General features: G+C 44.6%; 1 protein-coding gene across 1 annotated transcript in view; it reads left to right on the forward strand.

The window, feature by feature from the left end:
- Window positions 1–17,858, forward strand: part of LOC106606575 (baculoviral IAP repeat-containing protein 6) — a 151,214-nt gene that overhangs the window by 109,314 nt on the left and 24,042 nt on the right. Inside the window, 4 exon segments of the mRNA XM_014202984.2 lie at window positions 11,558–11,774; window positions 13,715–13,860; window positions 15,500–15,610; window positions 16,329–16,546. Of these exon segments, the coding sequence (XP_014058459.2) occupies window positions 11,558–11,774; window positions 13,715–13,860; window positions 15,500–15,610; window positions 16,329–16,546 (692 nt within the window).

Below are 17,858 nucleotides of genomic sequence, written 5' to 3' on the forward strand. Positions count from 1 at the left end.
TGTGAGACTTAGAGTAGGTGAACTGACGATCTCCGCATGTGTGGTTCCCACTGTGAAGCATGGAGCAGGTGGGATGGGGTGAGGGTGCTTTGCTGGTGACACTCAGTGATTTATTTAGAATTCAAGGCACGCTTAACCAGCATGGCTACTGCAGCGATATGCCATCCCATCTGGTTTGGGCTTCGTCCCGCTACCATTTGTTTTTCAACAGGACAATGACCCAACACATATGGGAACTCCTTCAAGACTGTTGGAAAAGCATTCCAGGTGACTACCTCATGAAGCTGGTTGAGAGAATGCCAAGAGTGTGCAAAGCTGTCATCAAGGTGGCTACTTTGAACAATCTCAAATATAAAATGTATTTGTTTAACACTTTTTTGTTGTTGGTTAATACATGATTCCATGTGTTATTTCATAGCTTTGTCTTCCCTATTATTCTACAATGTAGAAAATAGTAAAAATAAACTAAAACCCTTGAATGAGTTGGTGTGTCAACTTCTGACTGGTACTATGTGTTTTTGGTTTAGATACACATTTTAAATGAATAATGTAGGTTGAATGCTGTAGCATAGAATACAACAATTAATACAAGTCCCATGATGGTAGTGACTGCCCATTACTGCTTAATACTTCTGAACCATTTATTAAGTTTATTACATTTGTTTTAGGCCTATTTGATGACTTTACTTCATTCCAAGTCATCTCATTTCTATGAAGCTGCTGTCTGACAAAATCACTGTTTTAGTAGTTCTTCAAAGTAAATAATGCATACTTTTATGACTGCTGAATACCAATCACTTAGATCATGCATTTTCAGGTAGAGATACCTCACGATGCAGCCTGTGCTCTATCCTGTGTAGGCGAGCAATGGATTATGGTCTTTTGTAGTTAACCACGTTTTCTGCACTAAACTATGTAGGATATTGCTATTTTGGTAACTCCTTACTACACTGAACAAAAATATAAAAGAAACATGTAAAATGTTTCATGAGCTGAAATAAAAGATCCCAGAAAGATTTTATATGCACAAAGTTTTTAATTTCTCGCAAATTTTGTGCACACATTTGTTTGCATCCCTGTTAGTGAGCATTTCTCCTTTGTCAATATAATCCATCCACCTGACAGGTGTGGCATATCAAGAAGCTGATTTTAAAAGGCATGATCATTACACAGGTGCACCTTGTGCTAGGGAACAATAAAAGAACACTCTAAAATTGGCAGTTTTCTCACACAAAGCAATGCCACAGATGTCTCAAGTTTTGAGGGAGCGTGCAATTGGCATGCTGACTGCAGGAATGTCCACCAGAGCGGTTTATTTCTCAACCATAAGCCACCTCCAATGTTTTAGAGAATTTGGCAGTACGTCCAACCGGCCTCACAACCGCAGACCAAGTGTAACCACACCAGCCCAGGGCCTCCACATCCGGCTTCTTCACCTGTGGGATCTTCACGGAGGAGTATTTCTGTCTGTAATAAAGCCCTTTTGTGGGGAGAAACTCTTTCTGATTGGCTGGACCTAGTTTTGGCTCCCAAGTGGGTAGACCTATGCCCACCCATGGCAGAGCCCCTGCCCCATCATGTGAAATCTGTAGTTTAGGGCTAATCGATTTATTTCAATTGACTGATTTCCTTGTGTTAACTGTAACTCAGCAAAATCTTTGAAATTGTTGCATTTATTTTTGTTCAGTATACATCCCACAGTTCGGGCTTGATCTGATTTATCTCTAGAGAAACTCCATTGCGCTCACAGAAAAAAACAAGGAAATGGAATTCAAAATGTCAAGTCAATTTCGTTTTTTAAAAACCCCAAAATAACCGAAATGTTGGGTAATTCCCCAGAACTATCTACCATGCTGATCTGTGTTTCTGGTGGGACCTTATCTGTTATTGCTTTATTGACCTCTGTCACCTGCTGTTTTCTCCCATGATGAACTGGGAATAGAAACATGCAGGGAGCCCACTGGCTTAGTAACATAATGACAGGGCCAGCCTATTTACTTCTATTCACATGACTCTATTTAATCGCAGAGACCGACCAGCTATTCACTGCAAAGGAGTGTGTAGCATAAACCAAGCCGATTCCATTTTTATCCTCGGCAACATATTTCGAATAAGCAATTTCTGCTATAGCCATTGACCTCCTTGCCATTCCCCTTTTCACACGTTCTCATTTGTTTACTACAGTTTTACTACCGCTACCTGAGCCTAACCCCCAATTGTGGATAAACAAGGCTGGCTGGACATTGTGCCCTGTGCCAAGCTGTCACTCACTGCTACCTCGGGGAACCTGCAGGAGGGGCAACCAGGCTACTGTGACGCCTCTCCCACACTCGCTGCTCTTATTCCCACTTACCTCCCTGTGCGTAGTACTGCTTGGCTAGCCTCGATCTAGGGCCCTGTTTTGCACAATCATGTGACATGCCTGGATGTGAACCTTTTTTTTATTTAAAGCTTTTTCATCATTTTTATTTTTGTCATTTAGCAGACACTCTCTTATCCAGAGCGACTTACAATTGGCGCAGTTATCTTAAGATCGCTAGGTGAGACCACATATCACAGTTGTAAGAAGTACATTTTCCCTCAATAGTTATCAACAAAGTCTGTGCTAGTAGGAATTGACCAAAGAATACAATACCAACAAGTTGAAACAAAAATCATACTCCGCTGGCCTTGTAGAAACAGTAGAGGTCCCTTCCCAGCTATAAATGGACACAATAGCTTACATTTGTTGGTGCAATTCCCATTTCTGGATATGGTTTAAAATATAGGATAAAATATTTCTGTCACATGATTGCACAAAACTCAGGATCCTGTCTATTACACATTTTACTGTGCTGCTATAGGAGGAGCAGGAGACTGGGAACAGGAGAAAAGGTGCAAGGTTAGAGTGTTCTTGTATTGAAGCTGCCAACAGCGTCGGTGGTAGGAGAGGAGTCGCTGCCGATGGCACTCTTATCTGGTAGTTCTACGAACACTAATTTGTCAAGTACACACGGCAGCGTTGCGCTCTCTCATCCCTCCCTCTTCCCTTCCTCCTTCCTTCCCAGAAGCACAGGCCTCTTGTTTGAGCTCTCTCATTTCCTTCGGTTTCTCATCTCATTTCAAACCTGATGCCACAGGGCAACGTTTTAGCTGAAGGTGGGCCTGAAACATGTCGCTGCGCTGTGATTGGATATACAAACAGATTATGCAGCCCACTGCTGAATACTGACCCGTTTGCTTTCCCCTTCCACTAGATGGAGTGACACTACTTGTGACGTGTTCAATTATGCTAAATCAATGGCCACTTGGAGATTAATCATTACAAAAATGTTCTTATTGTGTAACTCATGCTAAAAATATAACGAGCACAGTATTCATATTGCCATATTCGCTATGCAATTTTATAAATGTCAATCAATTTGATAATTTAATTTGTTTTTTATGTTGACATTGACATCTTTGGACGGTGTAGTGTACAATCCCAACCATGAACTTCATCCAGAGCGGTGTCATCACAAGCCGATTACAGCTGTCTTTCTGGAAAGCCTCCAAGAGCTTTCCACAACTGGATTGTGCAACATTTACCATTTCTTATTATTTTCAAAATGATTCAAGCTCTGTTTGGTTGTTGATCATTGCTAGGCAACCATTTTCAGGTCTTGCCATAGATTCTAAAGCAGATTTAAGTCAGAACTGTAACATTCACTGTCCTCTTTGTAAGCAACTCAAGTGTCGATTGTCCTGCTGAAAGATTAATTCATCTCCCAGTGTCTGTTTAGAAAAGACTGAACCAGGTTTTCCTCTAGGATTTTGCCTGTGCTCCATTTATTTTTTTATCCTGGAAAAACACCCCAGTTAACGATTACAAGCAGATCCATAACATGATGCAGCCACCACTATGCTTGAAAATATGAAGTGGTACTCATTAATGTGCTGTATTGGATTTGCCCAAAAAGTAACACGCTGTATTCAGGACAAACAATTAATTGCTTTGCCACTTTTATTTTTATTTTTATTTTTTCAGTATTACTTGAGTGCCTTGTTGTGAACAGACTGCATGTTTTGGACAATTTTTATTCTGTACAGGATTCCATTTCACTCTGTCAATTTAGTATTGTGGAGTAACATTTACATTTGTCATTTAGCAGACGCTCTTATCCAGAGCGACTTACAGTAGTGAATGCATACATTTAATTTCATGCATTTTTTTTTTTGCATTTTTTTTTGTACTGGCCCCCCGTGGGAATCGGACCCACAACCCTGGCGTTGCACACACCATGCTGGCGTTGCAACCACCATGCTCTACCAACTGAGCCACAGGGAAGACCAATGTTGTTCCCTCCTCGGTTTTCTCCTATCACAGCCATTAAACTCTGACTGTTTTAATGTCACCTTTTGGCCTTGTGGTGAATGGTCCAATCCCTGAATGGTTTCCCTCCTTTAGTTGAGGTGGTCATTAAAAAGTCAGGTTAAACACTATTGCGCTCACTAACTTTTTAAGCAAAAATGAACTCCTGAACTTATTTAGACTTGCCATAACAAAGCAGTTGAATACTTATTGACTCAAGACATTTCAGCTTTTCATTTGTAAAAACAAAAATACAATAAAAACATAATTTCTCTTTGACATTATGGGGTATTGTGTGTAGTAGACCAGAGACAATCTCAATTTAATCCATTTTAAATTCAGACTGTTACACAACTAAATGTGGATCAAGTCGAGGGGTGTGAATACTTTCTGAAGGCACTGTACATATAACTAGGAATAAAGTCACATAATAAACATTACCAGCAGCATATGTGCAAAAAGGGTCAATGTAGGTAGTCCGGGTAGCTAATTTGGTTAACTATTCAACTAACTATTTATCACTCTTATGGCTTGGGTGTAGAAGCTGTTTAGGGACCTGTTGGTTCCAGACTTGGTGCATCGGTACCACTAGTCTATGACTTGGGTGGCTGGAGTCTTTGACAATTTTTAGGCCCTTCCTCTGACACCGCCTGGTATAGAGCTCCTGGATGGCAACCAGTCAAGATGCTCTCCATGGTGCAGCTCTATAACTATTTGAGGATCTGAGGGCCCATGCCAAATCTTTTCAGCCTCCTGAGGGGTAAGAGGTGTTGTGATGCCCTCTTCATGACTGTGTTGGTGTGTTTTGGACCATGATAGATGTTGAATTATGACTTTGAATCACAAAAAGGTGGACATGTAAGCTCTGGGGTCTCATTTTCTGTGCTTCCCGTTAGAGGAGTGATGCTAATTGCCCACAACGTCTCCCTATCAAAATGAGTCATAAAAAAACAAATGGCTGGTGTGTTGTTACATTGACAATAATAACAGTGTAGGCCTAGATAACATGGCTGGGGTGCTCAGGGGGCGCTCTGTTCTTAATGCTTGTACTTCTGCTTTGAGGACTAGCAAAGGCTTTATACTTTCAATGCTTGTCGCACATGCATTATGTATGCAGCTAACCCTCGACTGGTTCTCAACTCTGGAGTGTCGTATTTTAGCATCACACTTAGCTTGATGTAATATTTCAACCTGCTCCACTTTATGTGATTTCTAAGTAAAGTTGCGAATAGAGTATATTAGATGCCTTCCCCTTGCCTTGTGGCTTTTTGGATGTCGTCTCTGAATTGTTTATGCGTTGTTGCAGCCAAGAGACATTTCAGGCCATCATGTCTTGGCACTTATTAGGACGGCTCCACTGCCACATTTTAATGTTTTGATCTCATTCTCTTTAATGAATTTGAATTGGGTTGTTCCGTAAAATGAGCCCCTTTAAGTGGAAATTGTGTACAAATATAGAATTTTAAAAGCCTGTTATATTAAATGAAGTGCCCTTTTTAATATAGACGACATGGAAAATTCAATAAATCTGACATGTCCCTCTGTGCATCCTCTGACTTCTAGGAAGTTTTTAAGTCCACTTAAATCCAACATTTCTCAAGTTTCACTATCATTATAAAGCCCTAGTTATTTTGTTGCTTTGACAGTCATTTATGAAGATTATTTATGGCATATTATTAGTGATTCATTTTAAGGAAGAAAAAAAACCTGTTCCACGTTTTAAAGTCAACCTTTTTACGTGAACTGAACTCTTGTTTTAATATGGTGAAACTATTCCTTTTTAAGTTTTTTTTTTTTTTTTAAACAGACATTGAACATATAATAGTCAAGTCCTAGTGTAAAAGCAGGTGAGCTCAGCTGGTTCTACTCTTTTTGGACATTTTCTGGTGTTTTGTGATCAAGTAAGCGGTGTCGAGTTTTACACGTCAGACAGGCTAGACATTTTTTAACAATTACATTTTTTTGTGAAGCTTGCATTCAATTGCCCTGCCCTGTTGCACACAACAAGCTTCCATTCCCCTTGTCACAAAAGGATTTATGACTGATATAAGATCACGTCGTCAACCCTGTTACTTTATTTGGCACTTAATAGGCACTTTATTTCACTTATTTAACATCTTGAGATGGGGGGTGCTTTTTATTAAGTTGAATGTGCTCTTTATGTCAATGTAAAAAATGTGTTGAAATAAAACGTTTTTTTCCCCCACAAAGTTACACTTCTCAAAAGGCATCCAATTGGTGGAACAAACCCAATTTGCATTTGGTTTGCACACCTTCCTCTCACTTGTCACTTTTTAGTCATATTCCTGTCAGGTTAGTTAGCCCTATTTCCTGCAAGGGCTTTATATCGGGTGAGAGGCTATTGATGTTCTGGGGATTATTTGTCTCACAGATGCCCAAATATACTGAGGAATGTTGTGATGAATATCAACGTGTGGTGGGGTTGGCCCCTGCGAGCCAGTGCCATGCTCTTCCAGCTTTGATGAGAGGTGCCGTGGATAAATCCAAGGCGATTCCCCGTCTTCTCTAGTGTGTCAGAAGCAGTTGTGCGCCCTGTCGAGAAGCCAATTAAACTTGAACCAAGCCACAGTGCGAAGATAAATGTGTTTAGTATTTTGACTGGTTTGTGTCACCGACCTTCCTAGCCTTTTGTTAAACTGTAGCATAGCCACGGTCTCAAGTTTCCCCTAAACCACAAAAATCCATTGTAAGACTATTTAAGATGTTAGCTATTGGCCTTGTTTTTAAAATACAATATGCGAAGAGCATCTCTGTTTTGTCTCTGGATGGTTGAGATTCTGGGTTTTTAGAGAATGCATCAGTGCTCCAGTCCATCTCCCACTTCTATCTCTCGCGCTTTTTCTATCAACTTCTCTCTCCTTGTCTCCCGCCTTCCCGCTCAGACCCTCTTGTGTCCATGTCTGCTCTCACACGCCTGCCTGCATTTCACACGCCTGCCTGCATCTCACACGCCTGCCTGCATCTCACACGCCTGCCTGCATCTCACACGCCTGCCTGCATCTCACATGCCTGCTCAGATTGTTTTTAGTATGAAGCACCTAGCTAAACAGTGCATTGGGAAAGTACACAGACCCCTTTTACTTTTCCACATTTTTATTCTAAAATGTATTAAATGTTTTTCCCCTCATCAATCTACACGCAATACCCCATAATGACAAAGCGAAAACAGGTTTATTTTTTTTGCAAATGTATTAAAAAAAAAAAAAAAAAAACGTATTTACGTAAGTATTCAGACCCTTTGCTATGAGACTCGAAATTGAGCTCCAGTGCGTCCTGTTTCCATTGATCATCCTTGATATTTCTACAACTTGATTGGAGTCCACCTGTGGTAAATTCATTTGATTGGACATGATTTGGAAAGGAACACACCTGTCCATATAAGGTCCCACAGTTGACAATGCATGTCAGAGCAAAAACCAAGCCATGAGGTTGAAGGAATTGTCCGTAGAGCTTCGAAACAGGATTGTGTCAAGGCACAGATCTGGGGAAGGGTACCAAATCATTTCTGCAGCATTGAAGGTCCCAAAAAACACAGTGGCCTCCATTATTCTTAAATGTATGAAGTTTGGAACCACCAAGACTCTTCCTAGAGCTGGCCGCCCAGCCAAACTGAGCAATCGGGGGAGAAGTTCCTTGGTCAGGGATGTAACCAAGAACCCGATGGTCACTGACAGAGCTCCAGAGTTCCTCTGTGGGGATGGAAGAACCTTCCAGAAAGACAACCAATTCTGCAGCACTCCACCAATCAGGACTTTATGGTAGAGTGGCCAGACAGAAGCCACTCCTCAGTAAAAGGCACATGACATCCCGCTTGGAGTTTGCCAAAATGCGTACAAAGTACTCCCATACTGTGAGAAACAAGATTCTCTGGTCTGATGCCAAGCGTCACGTCTGGAGGAAACCTGGCACCATCCCTAAGATGAAGCATGGTGGTGGCAGTATGCTGTGGGGATGTTTTTCAGTGGCAGGGACTGGGAGACTAGTCAGGATCAAGGGAAAGATTAACAAAGCAATGTACAGAGCTCCTTGATGAAAACCTGCTCCAGAGTGCTCAGGACCTCAGACTGGGGTGAAGGTTCACCTCCAGGACAACAACCCTAAGCACACAGCCAAGACAACGCCGCAATGGCTTCGGGACAAGTCTCCATCTCCTTGAGTGGCCCAGCCAGAGCGCAGACTTGAACCCAATCGAACATCTCTGGAGACCTGAAAGTAGCTGTGCAACGACGCTCCCCATCCAACCTGACAAAGCTTGAGAGGATCTGCAGAGAACAATGGGAGAAACTCCCCAAATACACGTAACAAGCTTGTAGCGTCATACTCAAGAAGACTCGAGGCTGTAATTGCTGCCGATGGTGCTTCAACAAAGTACTGAGTAAAGGATCTGAATACTATTCACATTTACATATTTCAGTATTTTATTTTTAATGCGTTTTTGCAAAAATGTCTAAGCCTGTTTTTGCTTTGTCATTATGGGGTATTGTGTGTAGATTGCGGGAATAATTAATAATAATAATTTTCTTTAAGGCTGTAACGTAATAAAATGTGGACAAGGGGTCCCGAATGCATATGCCGCCCCCCGGTCAGTCTTCACAAGCCAGCTATGGTCAAGATGGATGTCCAGTTCACTGTAGTTCCTTTTCTGTTAGTCTGCCATAGTATCATGGGTAACCTTCTCTCCTTTGTGTCATGCTGCACTGTTCATCTGTCTTATTGCCACCAACGGACTCATAGAATGTGACTGAAATTAGTGGCAGGTTTGTTTTTGTCTTTTTGGTTCTGGTCCGATTCCAATTAGTTAACAAGTGGATATTTTATTGCCAATTTAAAGTCTGGGGAGGTGCCCCTCCTGTTGTGACTTTTTGTGTCCTTTATTTTAATCTGATGGATAGAATTATGGTTTGCCTTAAAGGAACAAAGGTCATATCAGACCTATGTTTGTCTCTACAGCATTACTGCTGTCGTTAGATTTCCTAACCTTGTTTTATCACCCATTTGGGGGGGAAAAAAGCCTGAGTCTTAATCTATTATTAGATTCTCAGTCCATCTTCTTTCCTTGCGCAGAGAAAGCTCTCTTGTTGGTTGTAGTCCAAGTTAAATGATGACGAACAAGGGATGTACTTGACCATGAGAGTTCGAGGAGAATGGGGGGGGGGGGGACATGGAGGAGGAGTTTAAAAGCAACAGACACTCACTCAACACTGGGGACATTAGACATAAGGATAATAGTGACATCTCCCACATCAATCATACCAGTTGACCGGAGCCTAGAGGTAATTGCGTAAATGGAATCAGTAGGGTGGGGATTTGGATTCTGCTCTGGGTGCCGCCCACACACTAGAGAGGATTGAGGAGCAGATTAAAGTGACGAGAGGTCAATGTTAAAAATCTGGGAAAGAGACGTTGGGGCCGGGAATTCTAATAGAAATGTAAAGTGGACTGGGTGCAAAAGTGAGGCCCGTCCTGCTCCATTTGAGTCTGGCACGAGCACACAGTTGCGCTCAGGTAGACAGTGACACACGTGTACGCGCACATGAGCGAATGGTCATTTCTGTGCCGTCACCGCAAATCTCTTTCCACTCACAGACCGGATATGCCTCTGTCAATGATGGACACGATCTTGGTTCCGCAGGACTATGACTGTCCACGGACGGCTTAAAACACATCCAAGGGATGTAGGCCACAAAAAGGGATTTTATGCTTTTCAGACAGCTTGGTAAACAATGAGGCTAAATAAACGGGAGAACATCAGACAAAGGAGCGAGGACAAGGTTGCTTCCTTGGTGCTCTCTGCTTGATTTGTTCTAATGCATCAAATTGCCTTTGTGCTTCTCCAAGTCAGACCTGTTTTGAATACATCCTTCAAATCCTCTCCTTTCACCAAGGGATTATATCTGGGTGTTCTTTTTATCCCCCCCCGACTAGGAACACAACCAACCACACACAAAGAAACCTAGCACATCCTTTTATGCCGGTTTCACGCTGGCCCAGGCCAGGGCTGTTGTAGAGTCCTTTCTCACACCACAACCACGTGGAACCAGGTTAGATTTTAATGGGGTTTGTGTGTCGCCGAGTGCACCTGCCCTCTGTCTCGCCCAAGCCCCTCTCAACGGAATGCAGGGACCTAGCTCAGCAGGCTCGCCACCACAACCCAATGTTATTTAAACTTCCATTATGGGTATGAAGTGGGAACTGTCAGTCCTCGTCATGCGGATGAGGGGGGACCTATACTGTATGGAATCCCATCACAATGAAGAGCTGCAGGACAAACAGCTGGGCCTGCTCCTGTCACAGCCACGTCAGGATTATTCCCTCCCCGCAAATCTAATATGTCTCCACCTCTTTCTCTCTCCCGCACTCCCGCTTTTCCTTGGACCACAGCACAGCTATCACACTGCCAGACTCGTCCTACATTCTAGAAAATGACACCCTGAGATTCATTATTTGATTCAATCATGTATCTGGGAACACAAGTGAGGGAGTTGCTCGGCCCCAGGCTTTCCTTTTAGATTAGCTTCCATTGGTTCCTGCCCTCCTGACTAGCTGGCTCGGCTTCATTTCAGGGCCTGGAACACAGGGCTGTTTTTGAGTTGCATTCAGGGACGTGAGTTGGTATTGGACAGAAGTCGGGCACACGTTTTTGTTTGTGAGCAGTTTAAATTGAGTTCTGGACTTTGGTTTGGCCGGCTGAGGGCTGTTCCTAGTGTGTGCATGTCATTTGTCCATTCCTGGAACTCTAATCATATTTAATATCCCTTTCACTAGCTTTCTGCTCGCTACAATCCATCTCTAGTCATGCTGCTCCTCTCCTTTCTCCAAGTGCAATCTGGGGTTCTCCGACCTGCCCCCATTTATCCTGTCACACGCACCACACACAGGTTGACTCAAGGCCATGTGACGGATACTCTTATGTTCTCTCATGTACTCCTATATTGAATTCTAAACTGGTGTCTTGGAAGCAAATTTCGATTTGTAAACCTTGTGTGCGTCTTCAGATGTGCCAGTCCAATTGGATTTCCTTTTACAGCAATGCGTAGTTTGATAGCAGGAGAGGAATTATGGGTTGTCTTTTGTCCATGTTTTTATTCGGATTGATTCCAAAACAACCCTATTTACCAGTTTTCTCTTGGCTCTCGCTTATGCACTCTTCAGTCTGAGTTACCTTCCTCCTTAACGCCCTTGTTCCCGTGTTCTCTTCCCCCTCAGTGCTTGACATGGCACGCCACGTGCCCCTGTACCGGGCGCTGCTGGAGCTGCTGAGGGCCATCTCCACCTCCACGGCCCTGGTGCCCCTGCTGCTGCCTCTGTCAGGAGACCCCAGCCAGGAGGAAGAAGAGGAGGAAAACTCCGAGGGACAGACGTCTGTGGGCATGCTGCTGGCCAAGATGAAGACTTGCGTGGATACCTACACTAACCGCCTCAGGTGGGGACTTAGACGGACAGAGTAAGAATATACAAAACTAGCAAAGAATAAAGTCTTACTGCCCATGTAATCAATGTAAATTGATGGTTTCAGCGGAGCATTAGCGTTTCAAGGGGGTTCAAATCCTGGGCCAGCCTCTTCCCTGGTCTCTAGACCGTGAGTCATCAGCAGTAGTGAGCCTGTAGACCTGACCTGTGCGTCTGTGACCATTATTCATCACAGCCACAAAGTGTGCAGGAAGTCCATGTTATTCTGCCTCAGCAGCACAAATAACAGTTTGTGTAAATGATCCTTAACCCCCTCCCATATATCCCCCCCCCCCCCCCATCCAGCCCAGTGCTGAGCTTTATGCAAAGACCGTAGCAGGACACTTCAGAGGAGCCAAGGCACTCTTAACCTCTTCCTATCCTCTACGCTAGCTACACACATCCACCCAGTGTGCGGTATCATCAATATTCCGTGGGATCCCATCCGAGGAGTCAATATTTATAGGATGTTATCCGTGGAGACTTATCAAACCGTTCCAGCGCATGTACGATTCCCACAGACATGCACGTCTCCTCCCTGGTGGCATATTATGAATGTAATGCTCCAGCTGGGTGTTATTTTTAGAAGGCACAGCCCATCCCTCTTGAATGTCCCGCCAACAAACATGCTAGGACCCATGATAGTTCTTTTCAAATGTACAGAAGAATAGCCAATCCGCCCTGGGAGACTCTGACAGACCTACCTGGTGGTCTGTACCCCTGCTGCTTATCAGCAACACAATTAGGATTACTGTCTGAGGATGGTCCAGCATGAAGCTGTGGTTTTTTGATGGGGGGTGAGGAAGGAAAATGCCCTGCTATCGGCTCCGTCGTGCCTCAGCGATAATGCATTCATAAGCATCATATCCACAGGCATTACATCAGGCTGGACTCTGAGGGCTGAGGTCCAGACACACTGAGAGAGGTCTAATGAAAGCTGGGCCTTGGGGCGGTTGGGACAGCTGGGCATCCACAGCGGAGCGTTAGGCATTCTCTTCAACTGTCTCTCCCCATCTGTGTCCAGCCTGCCAAGGCCTGTGTTGGCCGCCTGGCCTGCAATGGAATGGAATGAAATGGCCGATGAGGCGGGGGGGGTTGGTGACAGAAGACCTTCGCTGACTGTCCTCGGTGAAGCAGAGGGGCGAGAAAGGGGAGGGAACTTGGCGGCTGTCCAACTTCACAAAAGGTCATGTGGAAAGTGTATTTTTCAGCCACCCATCAGCAAGGCCGCGGAATCCTTTCTCCTCTCGGCTCCCACAGCGTTTTTAAGCACAAGGTTAAAGGACGGTTTGCGTCCCTCGTGTAGTTCAGCCACCTCTGGGGTTTTCCACTTAACGCAGGAGTTTTGATGCAGGGACTTAATTTAACTCGGATGAAAGTAGGGAGGTTTTTTTCAATGTCGGGTTTAGTTCCCATACAAACCTCCTTAGAAACTGGTCTCTCTGCTTATCTAGTTGTGAGCGCCAAGTTATTTATGCTGCGCGCCATCACAAAACTGGTTAAAGTATTCATGGCACCTCGGCAGAGGAATGGTGTCCTTGCCACTTCGTTACGTTTGTCTGAACATTGGGTCAGATGGTCTATGCTTCTTGATTTTGAGGCTTCACCGTTGGATGCACACCCCTTTAACAGAGCATGAAAAATACTGGGAATGGGTATATCAATTTTGCTTCAGGATTGTGGCTCACTGGGCAATATGCTCCTTTTCAGATGGACACGGTTATCATCTACAGAACCGCCCAAAATGTTTAATTGTTGCACTCCTGAGGTCCATTGAACATTTCTATTGCCATCAGTAATATAGTCACCTCAGATTTCCTTCCGTGATTGAATGCAATGCAAGTAAATTAGCAATATATGTCACTGCAGGCAGGGATTATGTTGATTTACTGAACTCCTCTTTTTGTTATTCAGGTCAAAGAAAGACAAGGCAAAAGGCGTGGTGAAGCCTGATAGCTCAGACCCAGAGCCTGAGGGCCTGACCCTGCTGGTGCCTGACATCCAGAGGACGGCTGAGATTGTCTACGCTGCCACCACCAGCCTGCGGCAGGCCAACCAGGGTAAGGCTGGCCGCACACACGTCACTCTCTGGCCTAGGGCCAAACCATGCCGAGCAAGGGGACTATTAGTCTGGACCCTCCTTGGCTATTTTTACAGACATTTATTGTAATACGAAGTGACACAGTAAAATGTTAGCCAGTGCCTTTTTAAAGGTTGTCTGGTTTTGGCTCTTTCAAAGGATTTTGTCCCCCTCCCCCCTAGAAGTTTGACTGAATTATTTCAGCAGGTCCCAAATGTCTTCCCACTCTACATTTTTCTCGCTACCTCTCCCTTTTGTCCTGTGTGTTCTTGGGACAAGGACAAGAAAATGGGTCTCTTAAGTTTTTGTCTCCACAAGTACAAATTCCCTGGGCTGTCATTGACTTGGAGCCTTTTAAGTCTCAATTTGATCTTAATCAAGGAAACGCGTCCTGTTTTAGGCCTGAACATCCCTTACCCAACTCCACCCCCACTCCGTCAGTGACAGATGAAAAGTTAACCCGTTCTCTCACTTTGACGCCAAATAGAGACGCATGTTCTATTGTGGCCACCTGTTGTCCTCCGGTCCCCGTGCAACCCTTCTGTCCGCGTCCCTACGGTGCAGGGAGACCCATAGTGCAGACGGTCACGAGAAGGACAGGAGGGTTTGGTAGTGAGAGGGCATCGGGTCATAAAACCCTCTGTCAGGAGCTCCTGCCAGCCATTACTCACCGTTGCTGAAGAATGCTGCCTAGAGGGCATGGACAGCATAGAGGGCTGGACCGATATGCAATTGTTTTAATTCATCGTTAAAATGGCCCAGCTAAAGGCTAACGAGGAGGCGGGCGTTTTAAAGCTCTGTTCTTACAGCCTAGTATTAGACTGGTTAAACTGGGAAACTGTTCCAGGAAATATTTATATCCAACGCTAACGTGCCAACAGAACAGAGTAAATATAGTATCGACGGCACGTTTTTTTTTTTAATGCCCCCCTTGCCTTCTAAGTCTGGTCGTAATAGGCCAGTAAAATGCACCAGTAATTTAATGGGAGGTACATCTGTCCAGGTAGCAGTAACTAAAGCAGAGGATGAGAGCGGGGCTGGGGTGCTATAAATAGACAGTTAATTATGTGAATGCATTAACTGCTTTCTATCCCATCTCTCGACTGTCGGTGCGAAAATTGGGGGCCGTTTCCATTGTCATTTGTCTTGGACATGGTTTAGCTGTCGACAAGACCCAGAAGAAATTGGAGGGTAGGGGGTGGGAGAATTCCATGTTTGCATCTCCAACTGATTGCAGATTCATTCATCAATATGAAGGTGAAAACGGGAGGATAAGGAGGTGTGACAAACCCTGCCATTACCTGCGAATGCCATCATATTCTGACATGATCTTGTTGAGCCGGAGAGGAATATGGCTTGAATATGATTTTTTTGTGTATTCGATATTAATCGATTTAGTCGGCAATGGACTAGGTAGTAATATCAATGAAGCGGTGACCTCAGCAGTCCTGTATCACAGTGTGGTTTGTTTGTTTGTTTGCCTGCCAGTAGATGAATGTAAAGATGGTAGGTCTGGACCCAGATGCAGGCAGACATAGCAGTAAGCCAGGCCCTCAAACAGGGATAACTTTGAACCTGCCATGGTAACAAGGTTTTCTTTTTATCCCTCCCTCCATCAGAGAGGAAGTTGGCCGAGTCCTCGAAGAAGGCAACAACCAGACCCAAACCCATGTCCATCCTACGCTCACTAGAGGAGAAGTACGTGGCCATCATGAAGAAGCTCCAGTTTGGTGAGTGCTTGTGCGTTTGTGTTCAACGTGTGGTGTACAGTTGGCCCAGTTGGGGTTTGGTAGATACAGTATGTTAGAAATGTGGTGGTTTCTTTTTAAGACGGGAGGAATGCTTAGACGTACTAGAGGCAGGGCTCTTCACTCTGAGGCTGGCTGTTGGTTGGTCCTTCCTTCCTCAGTGCACGTAATGCCCAGAACACAGCAGCAGCAGCAGCCCCAAACCCCCTCCTACCTCTTTCTGAAATGATAGATAACGCAGTCCTGCCGCCTGTCTGCAGGGAGGAAGGTATTTTCTGTCTGTCACTTCTCATCCTGCCACGCCGTGGTTGATTACAGGACTTTTGTTGTGCCGCAATTGATTTTTGCGGCGGCACACGTCTAAAGTAACCGCAAGTGACATGAATGTAAACGGGCTTGCTCTGGCCAAAGTACAAGAGCGAGACGGCGACGAGCCAAGGTATCAAGGCAGGAACCCCGGTGTGGAATATGATTAAAGGACATAGGGGCCATGTCATTACTGAATAGAGATTTACTGCCAGATACATGCGTACTAGTTCGTCCAAGTGGGAGGATATTTGCATGATATGCCAACAGGGTGTTTGTTTCATGCCTTTTATTCTTTGATGTGGAGTGAACCATGTGAAAGTGTTTAAACCTTCTCTACAGCAGTCCCAGTAGGGATCGACATTAATACCCGTGTTGGGTCTCTCCCTGGCAGACACCTTTGAGATGGTCTCGGAGGACGATGACGGGAAGCTGGTGTTCAAGGTGAACTACCACTACATGTCTCAGGTGAAGAATGCCAGCGACGCCAACAGCGCTGCCCGCGCCCGCCGCCTGGCACAGGAGGCTGTCACGCTCTCCACCTCGCTGCCCCTCTCCTCCTCCTCCAGCGTCTTTGTCCGCTGCGACGAAGAACGACTGGACATCATGAAGGTACAGATGTATACTGCCCTGTCCTCTACGGTCCTCTGTGCTGTACCATTTATACTCAGTCAGTCATTCCATTCTCTTAGGACTATCTTACACCTACAGTAATCAATCCACTTGATTTGATATTGTACATGCCTTTCAGCATGTCTTTTACAAGCACTATCCACCTAGCCTATCATTCCCCCCGTGTTATACATACAGTACTAGCCACTCACATTTTACGTAATCATCTATAGAAGTGATATCTGTTCAATGGTATTCAATGTGTTTATGAAATGCCTTTACCGGAGAGCCCATCTGTCTGATTCAGAGATGCCCTCAGGGCATGATGGCCAGCTGATGATGATGCTTGTGAAAGTGAGCAGGGTGTTGCCAGTACTGTTCCAGTCAAATGGATGCCGTCTGGGGCATTAAAACCGCAGGACTTGCTCTACTTGCGGTTGTTGCAGCAGGGGGTGGGGAAACGGATTTGGTCTGTTGGGGACTCTGCTTCTGGTCTTGATAGCCTATGGCATCGCGTTCCAATGGCCATTCGGCAACTGCCGTCATTGAAAGTCTTACTCATTTATCAATGACGTTTAATAAATTGCCCTGACCCCTTTTCTGATTAATGGCAAAGTCTAATTTGGTAAATGTCAAAACCCTCGTCTGCTAAGGTTCTATTTCTGCAAAGAACACAACTTTTTCCTCAGCAGCACAAGAACGGGCCACTAGTTGAGAGGCTGGAGGACGTGGTGGGACATTGATATCTAGTGACCCATCTGGGGTTGTTGCCCCCCCCCCTCATTTCAAGTGTCCCCAGAGAGCCCCTGTCCTACTGGCATAGTTAAAAAAGGTTAAATAAATAAATAAATACTGCCATAGACAGTGTGTTATCATTCTTTCACCGTGAGCGGTAGCATCAAGCTATCTTAGTAGACATTATTAGCAAAACCACTTGCTCCAGTTTTCCCACCTACTTCTCTGGGAAGTGCACTAAAAGTGTTGGGTCTGAATGTTAATTTCGAAATCTACTTACCGCCTGAGTGACACTTGGTGCCCTCAAGCTATCTTGCGAGCGCTCTGCTGGTTTGGATAGGCATATTCATACCTGACGCTGCTGAGACAGGGGTCAGTCAGTCGGTGTTTCTCTCCACCCATTCTCTCCCTCTCTCACATACACCAACTATCTACCTACAGTGTGTCCACATCCTCTTTACCGTCACACGTCTTCTCGTATCTTTCTACCTCCCTCCCCTGGATCACTGATTCTTTTATTCTTTTTTTATTATTCTGTGTCTTGTTCCAAACCCACGCTGCCTGCTTCTCTCTGCCT

This window comes from Salmo salar, chromosome ssa01 (genome assembly GCF_905237065.1).
Source record: "Salmo salar chromosome ssa01, Ssal_v3.1, whole genome shotgun sequence".
Lineage (NCBI taxonomy): Eukaryota > Metazoa > Chordata > Actinopteri > Salmoniformes > Salmonidae > Salmo > Salmo salar.